Source organism: Branchiostoma lanceolatum, chromosome 6, assembly GCF_035083965.1.
Source record: "Branchiostoma lanceolatum isolate klBraLanc5 chromosome 6, klBraLanc5.hap2, whole genome shotgun sequence".
NCBI lineage: Eukaryota > Metazoa > Chordata > Leptocardii > Amphioxiformes > Branchiostomatidae > Branchiostoma > Branchiostoma lanceolatum.
Window position 1 is genome coordinate 23,291,829 of NC_089727.1, and position 24,608 is coordinate 23,316,436.

Here is a 24,608-nt window from a genome sequence, read left to right on the forward strand (position 1 = left end):
CATTGTTTGGGGATGCTCTTGCCGTACAACTATACATCCTCATATAACTCCCCAAAAGAAATTCACAAGGATAGCAACTGCTTCTGACTTTCGCCGAGACAAAATACTAGATATCCACGATATCAATAACTATACAAACAATAACCTTTTTCTGGCGTTTAAAAGTGCCATGCATGAAAATCCATCATAGCCCCCTGTAGTAGTCACATCTTCAGTTATTATCTAACTTTATACTATACCATTAATTATTTGATTATCATTATCTATAGTTATCGTATTCGATGTATAACTTTGCTATATCTTTCATAATTCATAATCAAGTTTGAGAAGTATAGACCAGGAGAGCCTAGTATAAGCTATATACGCTTTTTCGTCCTCCTAAACCTGTTTTTCTATTGTTTATAGTATAATTTATTTTATATTTTCTTGCTGTGCAAATAGATAAACAAACAAACAAGCAAACAAATAATTACTTGTCCCGATGGACTGCCGGCAACCGGAGGGGTACCTCGCTGTGTTCTCACGTTGAGGTCACGGCGTCGTTTTGTCTGCGGGGCCCGGGTAGAATTTAAGTCAGAACTAAATTTTTGTCGGGTCCCCGCCGGGCCCAAAAATAGCCCGGTAGCCGCAGGGTGCCCCGCGGGGCCACGTAGGAGTCACGCCCGGAAGTGCCAAAAGAAGGCCCGGGAACTACCCGGCAGGGCCCCTTTTTCCAATTTTGACCGAAGCATTAGTCCGGGCAAGCCGCCCGATATGACTATCATTACAACAGCACACGAATTCATGACGTCATTAATAGCAGCTATTCTCTGCAGAGTCCTAGAAAGAGAGAAACATGATCAGACACTAAAGATAACACCGACCTGCGCGATGCACTTCACGGAGAAGTCAAATCAGACTGAAAGTCGGCCTCCAGATGGTGCCAACTTTATTGCGACAGTAAGTACGGACACTGCACTGCGATAAAGAGTTGAGAAATTGAGGCCTTTCTAGATTGCAACACTTTAACTGTTGTTATAAGGAGGCAACGATTCTTATTTTGTACTAAACCTTGTGCATAACTTTAATTTATTTAGCATCTATTGGGATCTAATGCTGAATGTCTACCTCAAATTCATCTATTTGTTACGTGAAAGAGTTAGAGTAAGTAGTAAGTTCCGTAAAATAAACAGCAGCGCAAGTAGGTAGATTACTCTGGTTAATGAATGCACGATAGTTTCTTAGTACGCAACCACCTGGTTAACAAAGTTTTTTTGTTCTCAACCAATATTCTTCACCTGCCGACGTATCACTGGATCGTCTCTCACATTCCCCAGGGCAATATTGGCTCGTGTTACTTCTTACTGCAGCGAAACGTCGCTGCAGTCCCAAATGTGACTGAGTTTGTATCCCCCATCATTCGCGACAGTGATGCGTTCCTGAATGTGATTGGACTCCTTGCCACATCGTCACAGTGTGGCAAAAAGTAGTTCATCAGCTGTCAACCCATGTAACTCAATATTGCTGAGAGGAAAGCGATAAACCATGGATCAAAAAATCTATAGGAGTATAAAATAAAGCTGAACGATTGCAAATAAATTGATAACTTGAAATGAAGAAGATTCGCTGTTTTTTATTCCAGCGACAAGTTTTCTTGTAAAAGTTGTCGACGCCCGGAGTACGTACTACTTTCTCCCGAGGAAGGAAAATAAAACTGTCTGCAACTCTCGACATGGCATAACATCGTGGATACGGTAAACGTAAGGTTTTCGAAGCATAGGCAGGCAAAAATCACATGGTTGCGCAGCAAGGAAACTATAAACCTAACTACCTGGTCTGATGCTTGATTGGCCATGCCTGCACACAGAAGGTCCCTCCTTTCCAGATGTAGCTGGCTGCCTTGGAGTACATGGCGGCAGGGATGGCCAGGAGCATGGACACCAGCCACACGGCGCTGACGGCGAACCAGGTGGAACGGACGCTCATGCGGGGCACGTGGGGCAGCATGATGCAGACATATCTGTGTGTGGGGGGGGGGGAATGGTTACATGGATACATGTAACATGTATCGTGACGTGGACATGATGCTAATATTATGTGTAGCAGGATGCGTGTAACGTTACATGCCTTTGGACATAATACTGTTGTCTGTAATGTGTGGCAGGATACATGTACCGTTGCATGGCCATAATACTGATGTCTGTAATGTGTGGCAGGTTAAATGTACCGTTGCATGGACATAATACTGTTGTCTGTAATGTGTGGCAGGATACATGTACCGTTACATGGACATAATGCTGATGTCTGTAATGTGTGTCAGGATACATGTACCGTTACATGGACATAATGTTGATGTCTGTTATGTGTGGCAGGTTATATGTACCGTTGCATGGACATAATACTGATGTCTGTAATGTGTGGCAGGATACATGTACCGTTACATGGACATAATACTGTTGTCTGTAATGTGTGGCAGGTTACATGTACCGTTGCATGGACATAATACTGATGTCTGTAATGTGTGGCAGGACACATGTACCATTACATGGACATAATACTTATGTCTGTAATGTGTGGCAGGATACATGTACCGTTACATGGACATCATGAGTACTGATGCCTTTAATGTTTGGTAACATACATGTACCAGGCGCGGACATGGCACGGATGCCTGTAGTGTGTGGCAGGTTATATGTACCGTAACATGGACATAATACCGATATCTGTAATCGGTCCAAGATTGCACCTTTGGTAATCCCGCGGATTGTAACAGTTGAGAAAGACTGCCCACTCACCAGTTCACAGAATGCACTGCGCTCGTGACCTTGCACGTCTTGCAAGGGAGCCACCAAGAACCAAGCAAAGGCGTTTTTGTACCTCTTGCCCTGGACACGTTATGGCATTCATTTTTTGCTGGCAGATAGCTTTTGACGTAAGAAAGAAGTTGTGTAGGATTTGGCCCCTAGCAGCTTGCTATGGAACTGCAGGGGCGTTTTTTTGGGGAAAAATTCAAGCATGACAACTGAACATAAAGAAACTACGGATTTTGGATATGCAGGTATCTTAGACAGAAATGTACACAATGAGGTGCAAATCATGCAAATTAGGACTTAATTTGCATAATCAATAAGAATATTTTATACTTCCAGTGTTATTCATAATAGAAGTTTAATATATGTAACGTATGTAATTCATGGCAGGTGGAATATCAACAGATACCAATTATGCAAATAAGAGCCTATCAGTAGTGATTGGAGGTTTGAATGTCTCACTAGTTTCAGGAAGGTTTGATATAAGATAAAACCGAGCGACCCCCGCACCGACACAACGTTTTCGCATTTCAAACCACTGTTGGCATGCTTTTATCGAAAGTCTTATCGAATGTTTTATTGCAAGTTCATGCCCGTGGGCTAATTGCATGTACTTTGAGGATATATAGGAAAAAACATACATGTAACAGTATACTGTGGTGGACATTGTTGTAACAATAGAATACCCAATACTAGTGTTGACTATATCTAGACAAGCTGGGTTTGTCTTCTGTCAAGTGAATTTAACATGCCGCTCAGTTGTGGTTAAATTGACTGCACAAAATTGTTTTGTTTAACCGCATCAAACAAGTGGTGAGACAAACATAAAGACTTCACTACTATTTTTTAGGTTAACTTGAACACTCTATGCGCATGTTTTATCGTGTTATCCAGGTAGAAACTAGAAGGAGAAGTGACCGCTGTCGGACCTATGTATGCAATATTTCTTGAACGGCAGTCCGACGTTAGAAATGACAATCACTCTGCACGGACGGCCTTTTCCTTCCGCCGCAGGTTCATCCCTTCTTATCAGTCAGGTTGTTCCAATTCCGCCCTCACAACAACATGCGGACCGCACGACCGGAACTTCCAGGTTAACAAACATCCGGTCCGATAATGCAGACATACATTCACACCATTGTCCGAACAGGAATAAATGTATGTAATACATAGCAGTGATGTCTGTCTACGACGTCATAATATGGAGAAACAAAATGTAATTCTAGGTATTACTAAGGGAAGCATGAATAAATTCTGATCCTTTCAGCATGTCTATCTTGACACCAACTTTGGAATGCTTGCAGGGTATAAAATACATGTGCAGGGTATAAATGGTAGACGAATATTGCTTTTAAGTTAGATAGAAAGTGACAATGTAAAATTTGAAGAGGTAAAAGAATAAAGATTTTTCTGCCTTCTACGTCTGCAATTTTCTGTCACCAAATTGACGTTAGGCGTAAGGGATTGGCAGAACACCAAATTTAAGTCTATAATTCACGAGAGACCCTTTATTACACTTCACCTTCACCTAGTCCCATCCTCATCTTGAGGGTCGGGGACCATGGTCGCTTTCAGCACGAGCTTTCTCCATTCTTCCCTGTCCTTCGCCCTCTGGGTACATTCTGCAAGTGACCGTCCTGTCCACTCCTTTATGTCATCTCCCCATCTCCTGCGTGGCCTCCCTCTGCTTCTGTTGCCACAGATCTTCCCTTGCAGGATGTGGGTTGAGATGTTCTGTGCTCGGGTGACGTGGCCAAAGTACTGCAGCTTCCTTCTCTTTACCATGTTCAATAGTGTCCTTTGAATCCCCAGCTCTTCTAGCACTGAGTTGTTTGTTCGATGTTCTGTCCAGCTGACCCTTAGTAGCTTATTGTAACACTCCATCTCGAAGGCTTGGATCTTCTGAGTGTCCTTAGCATGAAGTGTCCATGCTTCGCAGCCATATGTCACCACGGGCCAGACCAGGACTTTCAGCACCCTCAGTTTGGTAGACATCTGCAGTGCCCTGTCCTTCCAGATGGTCTCCAGGGAACTAAGGGCGGTCCGCGCTGCTCCCAGGCGTGCACTGATCTCACGACTGCTTCCAGGGTTCCAGCTGTTTCATCGATAATGGCGCCCAGATACTTAAAGATTGGTACCTGCTCCAGCAGGACCCCCTGGCAGTAGATCTTCAGTACTGTGGGTACAGTGCTTTGTCTACGCTTTTGATCAAGACCCATGAGACTCGTTAGTTTTTCAGTGCGGAGTTCTACTCTACATAGCCAGGATTGGAGGTAACCTGCTCTCAAAACACGTACTGCAAACTAAAGGAAGGCTTATGAAAATTTTCTTTGCAATTTATTGATGCTATGAAAAGCCAGCAATCGACGGACAATGAGTGTGAAAAATTCCTTCCTGCCCCTCGCGTGCCAGTAGATCGCCGTTAATTGGCTATCTTGTATTTGAAAGAACCGACTTCGTTGGCGTTCACCTCGCTAGAAATCTGCTGTATGTCATTCAGAGCTGATCCCCCCCCCCACCGTGGTACAGTACTGTTTGAAGTGGCCCATTTAAATTCATTGAGAAAGTGAAAGCTTCTCATCTAGTCATGTATGAGCGGATATGAGTAGGCGTCCGGATCCTTTCATCTTGGTGACGTTCGGCAAACGTCCATCCGCCCACTGAATAAAAACTTCTTTTGATCTCGTAGATTGAGTTTAAGGCGGATTCTTTTCAAACACTCATGACGGCAATATCTAAAGGCCCTGTCACACTTGTGCGTATATCATGGCCGTGTGAGTTGCGTGTTAACATTTTTGTCATACGCCGGCGTGCGCACAATACGCACCTAATGCGTTTCTCAATCGTTTTGTGAAAGTTTTAGGTACGAAGGCACACGCAAGGCACTGCCCAGTACGCCTGATATTTTGGAAACTACTGAAAGCTTTCGTGCGAACGCTGATACGCAGCTCAGACGTCATAAGAACGCAGTTCAAAGTCTGACATCGGTCGAGTAAGATACGAGCGCGCTTTGTGTTTGCGCTCCAAACGCTGTAATGCGCTTCTCTTGCCACACGATCTCTGCGCAGCGACCACATCGCGTACTTGCAGCGCAGATACAACGCACGATGATCGAACGTATAGCGAATAAGAATATACGTCACAAATTAGTGCCGTTCGTCCTGCGATCGGGCAGCGCATTGAACGTATCAGTGACGTATGACAGACGCACAAATAGCGTACGGATAGCGTACGTATAGCGCACTCGACGAACTTCCGGGATACATACATTCGTGCAGATTTGGTATGTCATTGGTCTGGTCGGGTATTCAATTTAGTTAAGGGCAGAGAGGAAACAAACACAGCCAGCAAAGTGTACATAACCTTTGATTTAAATAATCATTGAAATGCCTCACACAAATGTGTCAATTTTACATACACATAAAAGTTCTACCTTTCGTTACTTATGGAGGCGTCTTATATAGATAACAGTTTTCGTAACTACTGATGTCAACGCAACCAAATTGACAGGGTAAATAATGGCTCTAAATGACATGGCGTGTTCCAAAAGTAAAATTTGTGTCCCTGTTACACATGATGTAATAATGATAATAACTTTATTGCACAACAAGTGTACAAGGTACAAAGACAGTATTCTATTAGGCTAATCAGTCTATCAATATGGTGTTGTGGTATGGGAAGACAATGGGATTTTACAACCATTGGAGGAGTTTCTAACGTCTAGACATTCTTTGATATACTTCCCAATGTATACCATGCATGGGTTGTCACATTTCATTATGTGCTTAAATTTACTATTCAAGTCCATTGAGATAAATCCTGGTAGATCCGACGATAGCATTGAGTATAGTGAATTACGTATATCGAAATATTTGGGACATACAATCAAAAAGTGATATTCGTCTTCAACTACCTCTGGACAAAATGGACAAACCCTCTGGTCTATAGGGAGTTTTTGAAATCTCCCCGTTCCTATACTTAATTTATGACAGACAATTCTGAGTTTTGTGATTGCTTTACGTACGTCAAGGCCATTAATGTTTGAAAGGTAGTTTTCTTGCTTCATATACAAAAGGTCCTACTTGTCGTCAGTTATGGAGGCGTCTTCCCATTACAGTTTAAGTAAATTGCCACGGGGCATTGTGCCTTCCTTCAGTTCAGAAAACAGTAGGTTTAAAACTGCGTACGAATGCGTTAAGTAAATAATATCAATGCAACCATATTAATTGGCATTAGTCGTAAGTGCGTCAGTCATGCGGTCGGTAAACGTTGTGTGCGTCCGGAATACGCTCAGCATACGCACCTGATACGCAGCTGTTCGCTGCAAGGATAACACTATTGCGCACTTCATATGCAAATCATACGTGTCTCAAACGCATTGGATGCGTTGAATTCGTTATTCACACGCTTTATGTACGACGCGCATAACTAAAAAAAGATTGATATTTTGAGCGTACAACTGCGTATTGTCAAAATTCAACACGGAACTCACATGGAATGGTTTATACGCACAAGAGTGACAGGGGCTTAAGTACGTGATCGGTTGAGGCGAAAAGCGCACACGCTTTTCCACACGCTTTCCCACACTCTTTTCCACACGCTTGCCCACACGCTTTTTCACACGCTTTCCCACGCGCTTTCCCACACGCTTTTCCACATGCTTTTCCACACGCTTTCCCACACTCTTTTCCACACGCTTGCCCACACGCTTTCCCACGCGCTTTCCCACGCGCTTTCCCACACGCTTTTCCACATGCTTTCCCACACGCTTTCCCACACGCTTTCCCACACGCTTTCCCACACGTTTGTCAAGTGGATGAATTCATTTCCAAATGACCGTGAATACTGTGGGAAACCTGGATCTTCAGAATTTCACACATATTTAGTATCCAGATATTGAATCAACTTAGAAATGAATTTTTTATTTCAAGCTACATTTACCTTCTTCCGCCTTTTCTACGAGATTAGCTAAGTTATGTGTCAAAGCCTTCACGAGGTTTTCCCACCGTGTCGATGAAGGTGTGTGTGCTTAGGTAGCTCATCGTCATCGTAATCTCTTAACAACAAGATCCCATGACTTGCTAATGATAATTAAAAAAAAAAAAAAAAAACTGTGAGCAAGAAGAAAATGGTTACCAGCGGTTCAAAAGTATTTCTAGAGCACCAGTATTGTTTCATCTCATGGCAATTTTTCTTCCAGCCACCAGCCAGGGAGGTTTTTATGAATAATAAACGCCAGTCTTATCTTTGAGCTACAGGTTTGCATCGATGGAAGGGTGCCAGCTAATCTCAGCGCCTTTAAAGGGTCATAGAAGAGCCCTTAACCTATGCCCAGTGTGGGTATCAAACGTGTTTTTATTACTACTGTATTCCCTCGCCATTAGGCCCGACTGCCCCGAGTCTAAAAGTCTTGAAATCAGATTCTTTGTTTGACAGCATCTGTGTCATGAAGTGGATATGAGCGCGGGGAGAGTGGCAACTCAGGATTTTTGTGACATCAAGAAAGGTCAGTAACCTGACTACTCAACACAGACGGGGGGTGGTACAGACTTCCTAGTACTCTGGATCAATTGCTGATAAGTATGTGTAAATCTAAGGTCACGTGTCATAGGCGATTGGTCATCGGAAAGAACACGGACATTCACATTACATAAACGTTATTACAGTTATTTACAGATTTATTCATATAATCAGATTGACTAACCTGTATACATATTGCTAACACACCCCTGCCGAAACTTGGAGGCAGATTGTATTGCTAGATACACATATCAGCAAGATTGGCGTCAATCACAGGTGTGGCAGAGTTACAAAATGCTATCATGCCCGTGCTTGTAAGCTGCATGGAAGCACCAAAATCAACGATGCATAATTCACATATACTATACGCAATAAATGTGACTTAATGTGATGTAATTGTGCATTTATTTGATTCAACCATTTTCTTTGCAACCATTATGATTTTGTTATGTAATTTGTATCATAGCACTGTATTGCCAGCTGAATTACGGCGACTTTTGTAAGGTCTTCTACAACTATACATTTAAAAATGAGTTGAAATGTGCCACAAAGATAAAGGCACATACCTTTGATCGTCGAAAAGCGACAATACAGTTAAGAATCAGCAGTAATGATTGAGTATAGAAACAGGCAGATACCACAATATAGCCCCTGACCAAAGGTTTGGCTCACTTTGTCCAAAACAATGAATGAATTTCACTGTTCTGAAATGATCTATGATGTCTTACGGACTAGGCCATTCACATTTCGTCGCTCTTGTACAACAGAGTTTTAAGTCTAGAGAGACTAGATACCATCGACTAGATTTTACTATATCTTTAGATGTGACAACTCTCACAATTAAAAATACGTAAATACACAAAGGATTGCTTTGTTATTAGAAAAGCTACAAAAATCAACGATCAGCCATACCTGATACATGATACTTCTGGCGTGCTGATGTTGATCTAAGTGGCTTAGTAAGGAGATTTTTTGTACTTTTTGTATTTCTTCTATTTGGTAGTTTGTAGTTGATCGCACGAAAGTCTATACTTTTTTCTAGGTGCGAAGTTTCTTGAGACCCCCGTCTCCTCTCTAGAATAAGGTATCTCAATTTGTCGTTCAGATTTGTATGAGCAACTGTGCATACTAGCCATAGTAGCACGGTCCTATGGTGGTTTCATAGAGCAGATGAGTCATGTACCGCCCTACAAGAGTTATCTCCTACTCGTTTTGCCTGCCATATTTCAAGTTGTGATTTCTTGTGAGTTCTTTGTTGATTAGTCAACATCCGTATTCAGACCCAGTTCGGACTGAACAAGAGTTCGGAGACCTCATATTTCTATGAATTATTCTGATCATGCAAATGACTTTCATATCTACATAATCTATGCTTGGTCATCTAAACCTTTAACTAACTAACACATGTCGCAATATTGACATTTCAATCATTTACCACTTAGATGAGTTTCCTCACTTCACTCAGGTGTAAATGAGTACCTATCTGTATCTGTATCTATATAGCCGGTATAACCGCCATTAGGCGTAACACACCAGCTTCGCAGGCACGCGGCGCGACAGCAGCTGGTCATATTACACTGAACGGTCTGTTACACCTAGTCTTTGCATATCTGACTGCAACCGTTCTTTAAAGCTACTTAGTGAGGAAGCTCCTACAGTACTTGAGTCACCTTGGTTGACCAAGCTTTACTTATTCATTGTTATGTTGACCCCTTGACATACCCTCATCTCGATCTCTATGAAAAGCGGCCAAGATGGCGAATTAGAGCTTTTTCCGAGAATGAATAAAGGCACAAACAAACAAACAAGCAATAGCGGAGAGCTAGAGAACTCAGGAAAAGTGAGCAGAGCTAGCAACATGTAGTCACCGTCAGTCTGCCTCATGACTCAGGAGACTCCCGTGCCCAGTGTACGGGAACCTTGTCTCTGCCGTCGTGCTATACAGACGCGGATCTAAATCCATAATCTCATCATTTTGATAGGAGGTTCTATAACCTCCTTTTTTTTACTGTTGACATCAGTGTTAGTTAATGTTCTATTGAATACAGGGCCTAGGGATAAAAGACTTGTTGTAATACCCGTACCATACCGTGTTTTATTGCGTCAATTCTTGGTTCATGCTTTATGGTATTCAAGTTTGGAAATGTCGATGCCTTATTTTTTTGCCCGTTTTTTTTTTCGCCTGCGCGCACTAGATTTGGAGTCTGCAGAGGATGCCATCCATAAAATTTACTTGCTGTGGCCTTATTCATACTTTTATTGTACAGGTTGTTTTTCGTGCCTGATTGTACACCAACTCGTCGTGTTTCCTTTTGATTGTTTTCCGTTATCTACTAATATTTTTAATGTATGTTGAACTGTGTTGCTCAATTAATTGTTTTAGATTTGTATCCATGTTTTGGAGAAGAGAGTTTTTTTCAGCATTTGGCCCCATCTTCAATAAATCAATGTGAATAGAATAAAGGCAGCATTCTCTTCCATTCTATTTGGGCCTTGATGGCACCAGGCCGGTCCAAGAGAAGGCTGACATTGCCGACAAGTTTTACAACAAGTTAAACCAAGACGTGGCCAAAGCTCCTCACCTGTACAAGTCATTTTGCGGTCTTATCTAGTCTCCAAGCAGACCTACGGGTTGGCAAAGACCGTATCCAATAGGCAGAAGGAGTTTCTATAGCCAACCCAAGTCTCATAGCCAAACCTTGGGTTTGGCTATGAGACTTGGGTTGGCTATAGAAACTCCTTCTGCCTGTTGGATACGGTCTTTGCCAACCCGTAGGTCTGCTTGGAGACTAGGTCTTATCTACGTCCACATCTGTAAAGGGAAATAGTTTCTACATGTTTGTATCGAGGAAGACAACTGACAGACCGTCGAATCCACCAGCATGTCGGTGACACATGGTTCCGTCCTTTTGATACTTTTGACGTTTCAGGCAGTTGAGAACATTTCGGTGTCCATTTGTGCTACATATTGAGAGCGTTATGGTAGTTCAAAACTTACATAATTTAGAGAATACCGAACAGTGCCAGAAAAAGAAGTTCGATACGGCATTCCATACGACATCCGCCAATTTAGGGAGCATCCAACATCGTTGAATAAAAAGCAATGTTCAAAAGACCAAGAAAGTGTGGGCAGGCCAGTTAAATGTAACTTTTTGTATTATGCACCAAGTAAATAGATTAACTTTCATCATAGATTACTGCTGCATGATTTGGTAATGCCATACAAGTTACCACAGTGGCTGTCTTCTTCTTCTCGTGTCACCACTGCTGGCACTTGTCTGCTATACAAGTGGTCAGGGCTTCCTATTGGGGTCAGGGCTTCAAGGTCCTCTCTGGTGCAAGCTAGGCTCAGGCAGGAAGGGACAGACGAGGGGGCTATACCGCACAGTAAGTATAGGTCGTCAACTCTGGTGGGGCGTAGGCAGCCAGAGACGGCCCTACAGGCGGAGTTCAGGACTGGGTCCAACTTCGTGGTGCGTGTTGATCTGCACCACACCGTAGGGGCTGCATACTCAGCTGTAGAGAAACATAGTCCGAGGGCTGTGGCTCGTACAGTATTGGCATCTGCACCCCAGTGAGTGTTTGCAAGTTTCTTAAGGACGTTGTTTCTGGCACCCACTTTCATTTTGGTTTTCAGGATGTGGTTCTTGTATGACAGGGTCCTGTCTAAGGTGACACCGAGGTAGACTTGCTTACTGGTGCTATTCAGCCATTTACCCTGCCAAAAATCCCTCAGTTGGCGGTTTGCATCCCTGTTTTTTGGGTGGAAGACGCTCACCTGTGTTTTGTCAGGGTTGGCCCGCAGGTGGTTGGCAGCATAGTATCGGGTAAGGACTGTGAGGGCATTGCTGAGAGTGGTCTCTACTTCTTTGAAGGTCCTTCCTGTGCACTAATGCTGACGTCATCAGCAAATAGGAATCTCCTAGTGTCGGGATGTGCTGGTTGGTCGTTGGTGTAGATGTTCAAAAGCATGGGAGCGAGGACACTGCCTTGAGGAAGGCCGTTTTTCTGTCTTCGCCATCTGATTCGGCTGCCATTAAGGTCTGTTTGATAGTAGATTCTGGATTAGTTCAGTTAGCTTTACATCCTTCGTGATCTCAAAGAGTTTCTTGGTGAGGATCTTGTGGTTTACGGTGTCATATGCTGCAGAGAGGTTCACAAAGACGGCTCCCGTAATCAGGCCTTTCTCATACCCATCCTCAATGTACTGTGTAAGATTCAGTAGTTGGCCTGTACAGGACTTTCCAGATCTAAAGCTTGCTTGCTCGGGGGTGAGGAGCTCATCCACGAGTGGTGCAATACGGTTCAGTATGTAGTAGTCTTTCAAAGAGTTTGTATGTGTGGCATAGCAGAGAGATTGGTCTGTAGTTCTTGGGTATGGATGGACCTTTCCCAGGTTTCAGTAAGGCAATCACTCTGGATTTCCTCCAGATCTTGGGGATCCTGTTGGTGCTCAGACTTTGATTGCGCATGTCGAGCAGCCATTGTAGTACCAGAGGCCCAAAATGTTTGATCTGTTCGCATAGGATGTCGTCAAGTCCTTTTTGTTTTCATGTTCTTAATGGCGTTGCGTAGATCATCCATGATGAAGGGCCTTGTGAAATGTGAGGTTCCTTCGGAGATCGTAGCGCCTGCTTTGGGGAGCTTGGCTCTTGGGGGGTAGTGGTTTGGGTATTCTTGGCTGTTCACAAGTTGTTGGTGAGCAACTTGATCTGCAGTCACTTGTGGCACTGGTTGTGCTTTAGTGTAGTCCTTTCCAAGGATCCGGATTGTTTTCCATACTCTCCGGCTGCTATGGATGAGGTCAGTCGATTAGACAAACTCCCGCCATCGCCTCTGTCGACTTTCTGTGACTATGCTTGTGAGTAGGTCTCCGCATTCAAGTGTCTCTGCACTGAATGGGTCGGACTCAAAACGATTCACGTATTCGTCATACAGTGCCTTGGACTCTTCGTTCAGGCCTGGGATGTACTTTGTCCGGCAGCCTCTGGGGTGTTTTTCCGTGAGGATTTCTTTATCATTTTGACAATGTGTCATAGTTTATAGGTAGGGCAGGTAGGTCCTTTATATACAGGTCCAGGTCTTCGGCAAACTTTTCCCAGTTGGCCTTCTTCATCAAATGGTTTTTATCATCATCAAATGGTTTTTATTGACAACAAAACTCAGGCAGCCGGAGGCTGAATTGCGGTTTGTTTTACACAGTATAACAATTTAAAACGAGTCTTATTCTCAAATTACGCGTTAAAACAATAGAAAGCGTGGTTGGTCACATGCTTCCACATAAAAATATACACATTGCGATTTAGAATATACAACATTATCATAAAATCTTACATTAAATACATCTTGCTTAAAAGGACTTCAGCCTTGAAACAAGCTTAAGAGTTCAAAAGTCTAACAATATGTGGGATGGCAGTGTTCCTAAAGCGGTCCGTTCTCGCGGAGATAGTGTTCAGCTTGTGGCATGACCTGGTGGTTCGTCCACTGGTCTCTCCTCTCGTCGGAGGAAGCCACTCTCTGAAGGTGTTGGATTTAAGTAGACCACGGCCGAACTTCAGGATCAGTTGATCACGTCTTTCCTGAAGTGTGGGAAGGCCTAGGTAGCAGCGTGCCTCAGAGTACCGGGTGCAGTTACTGCCGAGAATGATCCGGCATGCTCTGCGCTGAACGTTCTCTATCTGTAACGACTGGGTAGCTGTCAGTCCGGGACTCCATACGGGGCATGCGTATTCGCACAGCGGGCGTACGTAGCTTATGTACTCTGTCGTCAGGTCAGGCACTGGTAGTTTGAAACTTTTGAGGCGCCGTAGAAGGAAGAGTCGTTTACTGGTCTGGCTGGTGATATGGCTGACATGAGCGTTCCATTGAAGGTCCGACTGCACTAGGACCCCTAACAATTTAGCAACATAGACTTCTTGGAGTGCGTGACCATCAATATATAAGGTTGGGAGGGGAGGGGGGACTTTTGTGAAATACACATGCATAGCTTTGCATTTTCTCGGGTGCAGTTTCATGTGGCTGTCTGTTGTCCATCGTTCCAGGGCATTGAGGTCACGTTGTAGGAGCCTGCTTTCTATCAGTGTAAGGTCGTCCACGAACTTCCAATTGTTCGTTCGGGTGTTGTTGGCGGCGCTGTTGATCATCGCTATGAAGATGATGGGTGCTAGAACAGTGCCTTGTGGCAGGCCGCAGGTGAGTATCTCTATGCGGAGTATGAACTCTGGTACAAGACGTGTTGTCTCCTCTCAGTAAGGAAGCTGCATATCCAGGGGATCAGGGAGGGTCTGCAACCTAACTCCAGCAGTCGTCTTATCGCTGTTGTATGTTCAACCCTGTCGAATGCCTTAGAGAAATCTGTAAGGACAATGGTGCTAAGCGTTCCTCTGCAGTCGGAGGTAGAACTGAGGTGATGTAGGATATCTACCAGGCAGTGTGTTGTTGATTCATCGATAATCAAAAGGTGGCGTCTATGGCAGCCGCGTTGAATAACAGCTCCGCAAGTTTACTGTACTCTTTGCTTAGTTTTGCTACAAAAGTGTCATATTCTCGCATCGGAAGAAGCGTTCTTCATGTGTGACCCGTACGAGACCCCGAAGTGCTGAGGAACTGCCTCTCTCCAGCAAACCTCACGGATTTCGCTCAAGCTCTCCAAGCCCTCCCCACCCCGGTGCGATGGCGGCCGTTCACAGGTACACGAACGAATTCTTCCGAAGCTGTAAGCGCGCTAGCGCTATCCTGCCACTTCCCAACCAGATCAAGGATCAACTCAGAGATGTGGGCCTTCTACGGTTTCGCAGCCGTCCTAGAGGATCCAAAGCAGGCAAGAACTTTATTCGTCAGATAAAACGAATACTCGGTTTTAGACCCCAAGCGGCAAGAAATTCCAGACATCTCACATGCAAATTACTCACCCGTAAATACCAGTCGCAATGCCAATCTCTGTCAGTGTGTGATGACAGGACCAGTGTTTTGAGAGCAATACCCCGTAACAACGAACCTACAACTGTTCCATCATCCCGATCACCTTACCCGATGCCAACAATTCTGTTAAGTAACGCAAGGTCTCTCCGTAATAAACTAGAAGAGTTCCAATGCGTGCTTAGCCAGAATGCAATCCAGATTGCGATCGTCTCCGAGACCTGGTTTATACCAGAACAGCCAGAAGAGATGTACAGTATTGACGATTTTACACTGTTCTCTAAACCTCGGCGTGACAGAACCGGAGGAGGAGTCGCTGTGTATGTGAGTGACCGGATTTACGCCCGACAGCTGGACATAGTTGTTCCCCCCGAACTGGAATGTACGCCAGACCAACAAGACTTCCACGTGAGGTCTCCGGACTTGCCATCTGTGCTGTATACCTGCCACCCGGCTCACCGCACCAGGATATTCTGAACGTCCACCTGATTGACACCATCGACCAACTGCGTGCCAAGTATACCGACATCGGATTTTACATCGGGGGAGACTTCAACAGAATGGATTTAAACAACATTTGTCAGAGTGCATCTATGAAGCAGGTAGTCAACATCCCTACCAGAGAAGACACCACCCTGGACCTCATTATCACCAACCTAGGACGGTTTTACAGCCCATGCACGTCAATCGCCCCCTTAGGGATGAGTGATCACAAGACCGTACTCCTTCTACATAGACAACAAATCAAGGTAAACAAAACCACGAAGAGGACTGTTCGTCCTATGCCAGACTCAAGTCTGCGTTCTTTTGGAGCCTGGATCACTGCGCATGACTGGTCAGAGGTCACACTGGAAGATGGAAGCCAAACCATGACAACAGCGCTGTACAACACACTGCATCAGAAAATCTCAGATCACTTCCCCACCCGCTGCATCAGGCTACACAGCAAAGACAAGCCATGGATTACCCCCGAGATAAAGAATCTCATATCCCTGCGTCAAAGTGCTTTCCACAACGGAACGACGTCAGAATGGAAATCTCTGCGTAACAAACTTCAGGCGAAAATCCGACGTGCGAGACAGACCTTCTACAGTAGTAAGGTGAATAACTTAAGAAGACATGATCCAGCCAACTGGCACAAGGACATAAAGTCAATGGCCAATATCGGCAAATCCAACCCAGTAATCCACATTGACGGAATTACTCCGGATAACAGCAAAGCTACAGCCGATGCGATTAACGCCAGTCTCAGCAAGAGAACCCAGTCACTTCCACCTCTGGACACCAGTCTCCTTCCCGCCTTTCTCCCCGCACTACAGCCACCACAGGTGAATGTGTGGGAGATGTACGACAAGTTACAGAGAGTACGCTCATTTTAGTGGCAGTAAAAATGCAGGATCAGCCTTCGTTTGGTCAGCGGTTCGTTGTTAAGTGGGGCCATGCATGCCATAAAACCTGTTACGATCTTGTTGAGCTCAGTAGATATGCCTTGGAGATTCATGATAACATCACAGTATGAATGCGGTGTTGCTAAGCCGAAAACAACCAGCTTATTACCCTGGTACTATCGGAAGGGTAGTATTGCTGCACTACATGAATGAAAAACACATGCCGTTAAATGTGCCAAGTGCCTAGCAATGCATATCACGTTCTGCAGGAACCCACCGCCGTTCCCTCCAATACAAATCAACTCCTCAACTTTGTCTGCTGTACCGCGTGTGAAATTACTCGGTCTCCGCATTCAAAAAGACCTACGTTGGAATGATCAAGTCAATCACATGTCAGCACAAGCCGCAAGAAAACTGATCATCGCCTAATGAACTACTTGTCATCTACACGGGGTATATTCGACCTATCCTTTAGTACGCTGTGCCCTCTGCTGGGACCCAGGACTGACAGATCACCAAGTGGACCAGTTAGAGAGCATCCAAAAGAGAGCTTGCCGTATCTCCTGAATCGTGCCTACCCTGGATATACGGATGCACTGACACACCTAGGTCTCACCAGCCTATCTAAAAGGCGAGAGAGATTGAGTCTGAAGTTTGCCAAATCTCTTCTCAACTCTGAATTTGAACGCTGGCTACCGAGTTGCAGATCTACCATCCCAGGAAGAAGTGCGAGAATTGGACATAAACTCAACATCCCTAAGGCAAACACACAGAGATATAGCAACTCTCCGATACCTTTCCTGATATGATTGCTATACCAGTATTGTTACCTCCGTGCAATAGATGTGGATGTTTGTGAATGATATAGTCTATTTTTCGTATTTTCATTGATTTTAAGTACGTATAAGGTGCTTGCATGCCGACTAGACTGCTAGACATAGACTTGTTTGTATATTGGTTTTTAATTCAGTTTTTTGAACTGCGACAAACCAATAAAACACATCTTGAATCATCTCTACGGCGAAGGCAATCAACCCCTGCTTGAGCTATCATCTTCCAAAGTTTTCAACAAAAAGGCCCAATGCAGTTCCTAACAACCGCTAGGGATCCAATCTTATACAAGTTATTCCCTGTCCCAAGGAGTATTCTCCATTTAAAAAATCACGACCATAGCACCTCAAGAACACCAAAATCCAGCCCAGAAGTTCCGCTGCAGTACCGTAGGAACCCACTACTATGAACAATATCGACATTACCCGCCGTCTGCCTGACTGGGCCTGGAACCTACCCCCTCACCAAATATCATGAGGACCCATATCAACAGCTTGTCGAGTTATGCTGCTTATGCCATATCATACCGAAAACACAAACTTCTGGCTAAGGTAACAAAATAAACAATCCCGATCCAACCACTTCAGCTCAGAAAGGTCATGAACCATGAAGACTGTCATCAACTCAGAGTCTAGTTACATGTTTGAATATTCATTCTTGTCACCCGAAGTATCATAATTATAATGCTACTTTGGAAGTCCTAGATGCAGGGTTCGGGTTTATGTAATGCAATCAGTTGCCGCCCGTGCTTTCAGATATGCTGTGAAATGTTTGTCCTTAAAGATTGCAATCAGCATTCTAGCTGCAAAAAAGTATAAGATTAGTTAAGAAATCACAGAAGCTAAGTCAGAACCGGTTATCATTCAGAACAAGAGCAAACAACCTGTCGTGAAAACAAAGTGTGGACAATGCTTGGTCCCCTCCGGCTGGCTAGACTTGAACATGGTTTATTAAATGTTGTTACGCTACATGTATTTCATCGGCACACGGCCAGAGGTACATTACCAAATGTTTGCAAAATTTAGCACGGGTGTCACTTCACTTCGGCCCGATGGCAGGAAGGTCACAGCACGGCACTCACGCTCGACCTCCTGCGGTCGTGCTCTTAGCGTTACTCGACATGGAGAATTGCGCACGGGGCGATGGTGATGCATACCGACTAGAGAAAGAGCTCAAGAGCAATACTTCAGTCTTTGGCCAGCCAGGAACCCACCACACAAGGACATGCTTCCGGTGATGCTTACAAAAGCAGTCACCCATCTGCCATGATCTAACAGCGTTCTTACTCCCGATAAAGGAACCTGCTGTTGGTCTGTTTGAATAAATCATGTCCAGCTGTTAGCCAATCAGATGAGATGTTACTTGTCTCACCTGAAATGGATTAGTTACTAATGGCCACGATTTTAGGAACATATAACAAGGTGAACATTTTGTGTGAAATCGGTGCTGATTGGCTTGAAACTAGGACTCGCCAAATAAGACTCAGTATGTACAACTGCGAGCTGATTGGCCGGAAAGTAGGTCACATCAAATAAGAAAGCCTCGTGAAAACTATGTGCTGATTGGTTGAAAAGTAGGCCGCACCAAATAAAGAAGACTTACGGATATTCATAAGTCCAACGTCTGAGGTTCCCGACAGTAGATTCATTGATTGCTAAACATTGATGATGAGAATGGGTCCTGGTTGTCGTTGAAGACAATTACTCCTAATGGATAACAATTCTATCCAAAATCATAACATCGCTTAGGACTTTAGAGCGGACGATAACATATAGGGTAGAAAAATGTCACCCTTAAATGGATTGGGGGTGGCTGTACTGCCACGTGATGTATTGCAGAAATGTCACCGAAAATCGCTGGTTTGTTGGTAGCAGACAATACAGAGCTGAGGATGTGAACTCACAACACTTGTCCGACAGTGACAGATTAGTGCTGTCATTGCTGCATCTGTTACCAGCTTAAGAACGTAACCGTTGGAAGCCAGTTTTCCAGGACAAGATAAACGTATCACATCTCGAGTACTATACTGTACTGTCCTTCTTCGGTGCTGCTAACCAAGGTATTAATGTATAGAAAGGACCCAAGAACGTTTGATAATGATAGGAAAAAAAATAAAAGACGTAGATATTACCAATGAATAACGTCGAATATGCTAGATTCTAATCAGTTGCTCGGATCAGGCTTTTTTTAAATGTCTTCTTGCAGTGTTTCCTATGTAAACAAATGTGGTCCGTTGAAGTATTGCTTGAAAAACGAAACATATAACAACGCTTGAAAGAGCTGCATAAAAGGCCACAATGTCAGCAGGAAATTGACAAATTGAACTGAAATGAGTTGAGATGTTCAAAACAAAACGGTGGCCACATAACTGTTTGGAGACTACAAGAACGCCAGAGACCCTCGAGTGCACTAGTGACAGGCGCAGGTGTTCAAGGGTTTCCCCTTAAAGATATGTTAATCACCTGTTGAGGTCTCCGTCTGTTAGATGCTCTCGTGCCAATCCTTCTATAGTCGGCGCGACGCACTGACTCACGAAAACCACCAACACCGTTCTCCATTTTCTACCGGTGACACAACACTAATAACCTGTCTCTACCGCAATATTTGATCTGCTGAGTAGGTGGATGTTTCCGATGTTTTTGATGAAAACGGGCATTCAATAAATGGACCATTTACGACGCTCTCCAAAAATCGATTTTCACAAATATTGGCTATGAGGTATGAAACAATGTTTTAGCATCAAATTTCCCCCTGAGTTGTCGTATCAGAGCACACCGACGGGCATACCACAGTGTTTATTGCAATTTGGGAAACTTAAAATATTATGCTATTTCTCAATTCTGGCAAATTCTTTACGACTGGCTGTTCATGTGTTGTAGGCCTTTGTAGGGAAACTCATAAAGTCATCATGTTGAGGGTATTGATTGTGCGTCCGCAGGTACGGGCTTCAGAGTAGTAGTCAGTTGCTGAAATTAAGCTTGAAGAAGTTTACCTTTCACACGCCTGGTAGAAGGTACAACATGTACATAAACGATTGTAGTAGGTTCAGAATCAAACAACATTTTTTTCTAAACTTAACTTAAGAGGTGGACACGGGGATCAGCAAACCAAACATGTCCAGACCAGTCTTAGAAAGTATCGGTTTATTCATGTGCTAACATACGAATATGTAAGTGTAGTTTTTCTGCTTGTTTTTGCGTTGAAAAACCGAAACAAATATAAAGAATGTTGCTTCTAAACAGCACTTCCAGCAAAGAAAGACCTTCATAGCAGGACAAGAGTGGCGACCGAGTAGAGAACCCCTGCTGGGCACAGCTTACATCCACCGCACATCTTCCTACTCAGGAACAAGGAGTGCACAGCACTAGGCACCACTTGGCAATAGAGATCGGGCTCATTCTAGGAAGACAGAGAAGTTTCATTCAAAGGGACCCTGGGGGCAGAGTACTAACTCTGGACACTGAGTCCTGTATGCCACAGACAAGTGTCGGTTCTTCCAGACGTCAAAAATGTGAGGCTTCAGAAGTGAATGGATTACTTGATTGAGCTAATAAGTGTGTGTGTGTGTGTGTGTGTGTGTGTGTGTGTGTGTGTGTGTGTGTGTGTGTGTGTGTGTGTGTGTGAGTGCAGGATTGAATGGAACTTTGAGTGGATGATTGAGTGATGGGAACAAACAGGCAATTTTTCTCAATGAGTAGAGTGTGAATCATTTCTTCTTACCTGTCGAGAGCAATGACCAGCAGAGCGTTTGTAGAGACGTAGAGCGATGCCGTTCGGACGAAGTTGACCACCATGCAGGTGTTGTCGCCGTACTTCCATGAGTGGGCCACCCTCACCACGTAGTAGTCCATGATGAACGGCACGCACAGCAGGGCCACCAGGAAGTCTGACAGCGACAGGTTAGCGATGAGCAGGTTGGTGACTGTGCGCATCTGCTTGTACCGTGCGATGACCACCATGAGGAGGAAGTTGCCCACCCCACACACCATCATGATGAGGGTCAGGAGAAACCCGATGGCGACCTTGAAGGCGTCATCGTTGAAGTTGTTGACCAGTGAGTTGCTGTCGTTGTCCGGGTTGATGTCAGGGTACATGGCGCTCCACTCCGAGCTCCCCTCATCTTCTGGATAGTCAGTGGAATTCATCGCTGAGGATAAAACAAGAGAAGTTGGTAAGACAAAGTCGGTAGGACTGACGTAGCCATTGTCCGGTTGAGAGTCGTTGTGTTGAGACGTGTTCATGGTTACGGCGCGCACAGCGAGGTTCTGTGTTGGTGCTGTGAGAGTAGCGGGGTTTTATGTGGAGGCGGCGGCAATACACACGAGACTGGATTGCCAATAACACGCCGGGTGCTGACGTCATGACGCCCGCCTCACCAAATACCTAACTGCCTCCCGCTCACCGGTTCCTGGACTACCAATATGAAAACAAATATGATCGCGGTGTTTGATGTGAAGGAATGATCATTTTGTCTAGAGAAAAATAAACAGACCGATGCATCGTTAGTTCACAGGAACGCCAGAGATGAGATTTCGCATTCCGTCCTCGCTGGAAGCAAATCAAGTTTACATAATTGTTATTCCTCTTGCCCGAAATCTTTCCACATGGAAAATTGTCGTCGAGTGGCCCATCAATGCGCTGACTTGGATCCATAAGGGAGGGTTAGATAGCTGAAGGGCAGACAACAAATGAATGTTTTTTTTTTTAAATTACCTGCTGGGGAATGAAGGTTGGAGGGCGCCAAGCGGGATCGCAGACGTAGGACGTGTAAAACGTGATTGAAAATAGATACAATCTCTGCGTCCTCGTTCTTGCTTCTCTTGGGGGAGGTATCAAATGTCACCATCACCCCATTTTTTTACTAAAAGGAAGTTAATACTACACCTGAATATATACCTATTTTCCGAGCTGTTCTGCTCCTTTTCCGTAAGAAATCTTGCGACTGTGTTTTCATTAAAGAAATGAAAACGGATTTACTTACTCGGTAACGTGCCATGTTTTTAAGACTCTGTATCAAAATGATGAGTAATGATGTAATTATAAGCTCACATAATCTATCTGAAGTCTTCCGTTGTATTTTGAACAATGATTCCAGTGTAGAGCATAGCGTTACCGCCTACGTACTGACGAGTTTAAGGTACCACAGGTCGGGCATGGAATCCTGAATGTGACCGGTACCTGTGTAAGTCAGTACCTGTCTAATGTTCCGTCCATGTTCAATTATCAACGGTTTGAAGCTGGGTTAAAGGGGAGACACGCACTGTCACCGCTTCCTACCTGCCATGCTCACGCCTACGTGTCGCGGTGTGAGTGGAATGGCTAATGCCAACCTAACATAGAATCCAGGCTGTTACCGAGGGAACACACAGACCAGCTCTTGTGTATAGTCCCCCTTGAAGGCTCTTTTCTAGAGCTGTTAGTGGAACTCAGGCCGGCAAAATCACCGGGTGGGTTAAGTTGGCTAGGCGGGGATAGAAGCTAACAGTGCCGAGGAATCCCAGCCTTAGGCCTGATGCTCTGCGAAACCTCCGAAGGTGGCAAAAAACTCTATTCATTCTCCCCAGCAGCAATGCAAACCTCACATGGCACAACGGCCGTAAAATATTCTGGACATTCGATCAGATACCAATGCGTGGGTTCTTTGTCGGAACTTGAGAAAATATAGCTCCTTTCCTTACCGGAGGATGGAGTCATTCATTTTTCTGAGATTAGACGTCAGATACATTTGATCGTAAAGTACGTACTTCCCTGGCAAAGCATAGAGCGTTGTACAACCCAACCCCCTTGGTAGATGCGGTGAAATGCACTATTTATGAAAAGAGATGCAACAAACTGTGTCTGGTACTTAGAGTATCTGTCTGTATCTATTTCGTCCGGACCCTTCATCTGTAACAAGGCCTGGAGGTCGGACTTCGCCCATAGCCTTGACGAAATGTATCCCTTTTTCTAGTTGATAGTATCTATTTTTCTTCATCGAATGACACATCGATAACATTTTGATAAATATCAACGTCGTAGCACCCCAGTCTAATCATTATTCTACTCACCTGACCACTGCTGATCCTCCTCACCTGTTCTGAGTTATGCAGGTATCGTCTATGAAGTGTTCTGCTACCCTTAACACGTACACGAGCGTTAACTACGTTGCAGGAGGGAGGGGGGCGTTTCTTAAACTTTGTTTAGAGGTTTGATGAAACGTTTCCCGGTACAGACTTGCAACCACCTTTGAGCCGGTGCTCACGTGACACTTCCGGAGTGATTTTAAATTCTTTTTCATCACGCTTGATCAGTTCACGTTTCGATGATATGAAAGGTAAAACAATTGAACGTACATATAACTTTACTACTAGGTTTGATAAGTTAGGTTTTAACATATCAGTTTAGGTATGCCACAGCAGTCGTAAACGTTTGTCATACAAATGGACTTCGATACGCTTTAGCATGCTTCGGGCCAACCGTCTGCAATAAGCTAATGTCAGAGGTACATGCCGGCAATGAAGTATAGAAACTGCTTCAAGTCCACTTAACCTTATAACCTGGCTCCATGTATCTTTAGCTGCTGGAAACGGCTTTCCTTTCCTTGTAGTTTTCAATGATACAACTCTGATTGATACAATTTCGTAGACATGCAATTTCAAAAGTATCGACACGATTTCTTCGACTGCAGAAACGACCCTTTCAGAATTACTCGAAGATTTTGAGACAGACAGGCTGGTTTCAATTCTTCCGGGAACTTCTGAATTTTTTTTCTGAAAAAAAAAAATTGCTGCGTCAAGATTTTGTTTTGAATTCTGTGGCTTTAACTTTGTACCGATATCATCTTAACAAATTATATCACTCAAGGCCCTTGAGTGATATAATTTGTTAAGATGATATCGGTACAAAGTCAAGGCATTTAAACTCTTATTTCTACCTTAACTTATCACTTAAGAAACTCTTAAGCTTTCATAACATACCATCCAAAATCATGTCGTAAATTTCATTAATTTTTTGTTAGTTTTTGAGCCGGGGCCATTTATAGTTTTTGGGCTACGCCTTTTAAACGTCTGTAGTCATATCAAATCTGAAGCGTCAAAGTTTTGTTTGAAGATTAATTTGATAAAGCTGGCGGAAGAGTCGTGATTACTCCGCACCGACCCTTATTCTGGTCATCTGCTGCCTG

The 24,608-nt window shown here is 44.1% G+C and overlaps 1 protein-coding gene across 1 annotated transcript in view; it reads right to left on the minus strand.

Moving 5' to 3' along the window:
- The window catches only part of LOC136437072 (prokineticin receptor 2-like), a 63,841-nt gene extending 40,893 nt beyond the window's left edge, over nt 1-22,948 (minus strand). The window contains exons 1-2 of the mRNA XM_066431540.1: nt 21,167-22,948; nt 1,811-1,999 (exon numbers count right to left, since the gene is read on the minus strand). Coding sequence (XP_066287637.1) covers nt 1,811-1,999; nt 21,167-21,687 — 710 coding nt within the window. The 5' untranslated portion in view covers nt 21,688-22,948. The remainder of the gene's footprint in view (nt 1-1,810; nt 2,000-21,166) is intronic.
- Between the last annotated feature and the right edge of the window lie 1,660 nt (nt 22,949-24,608).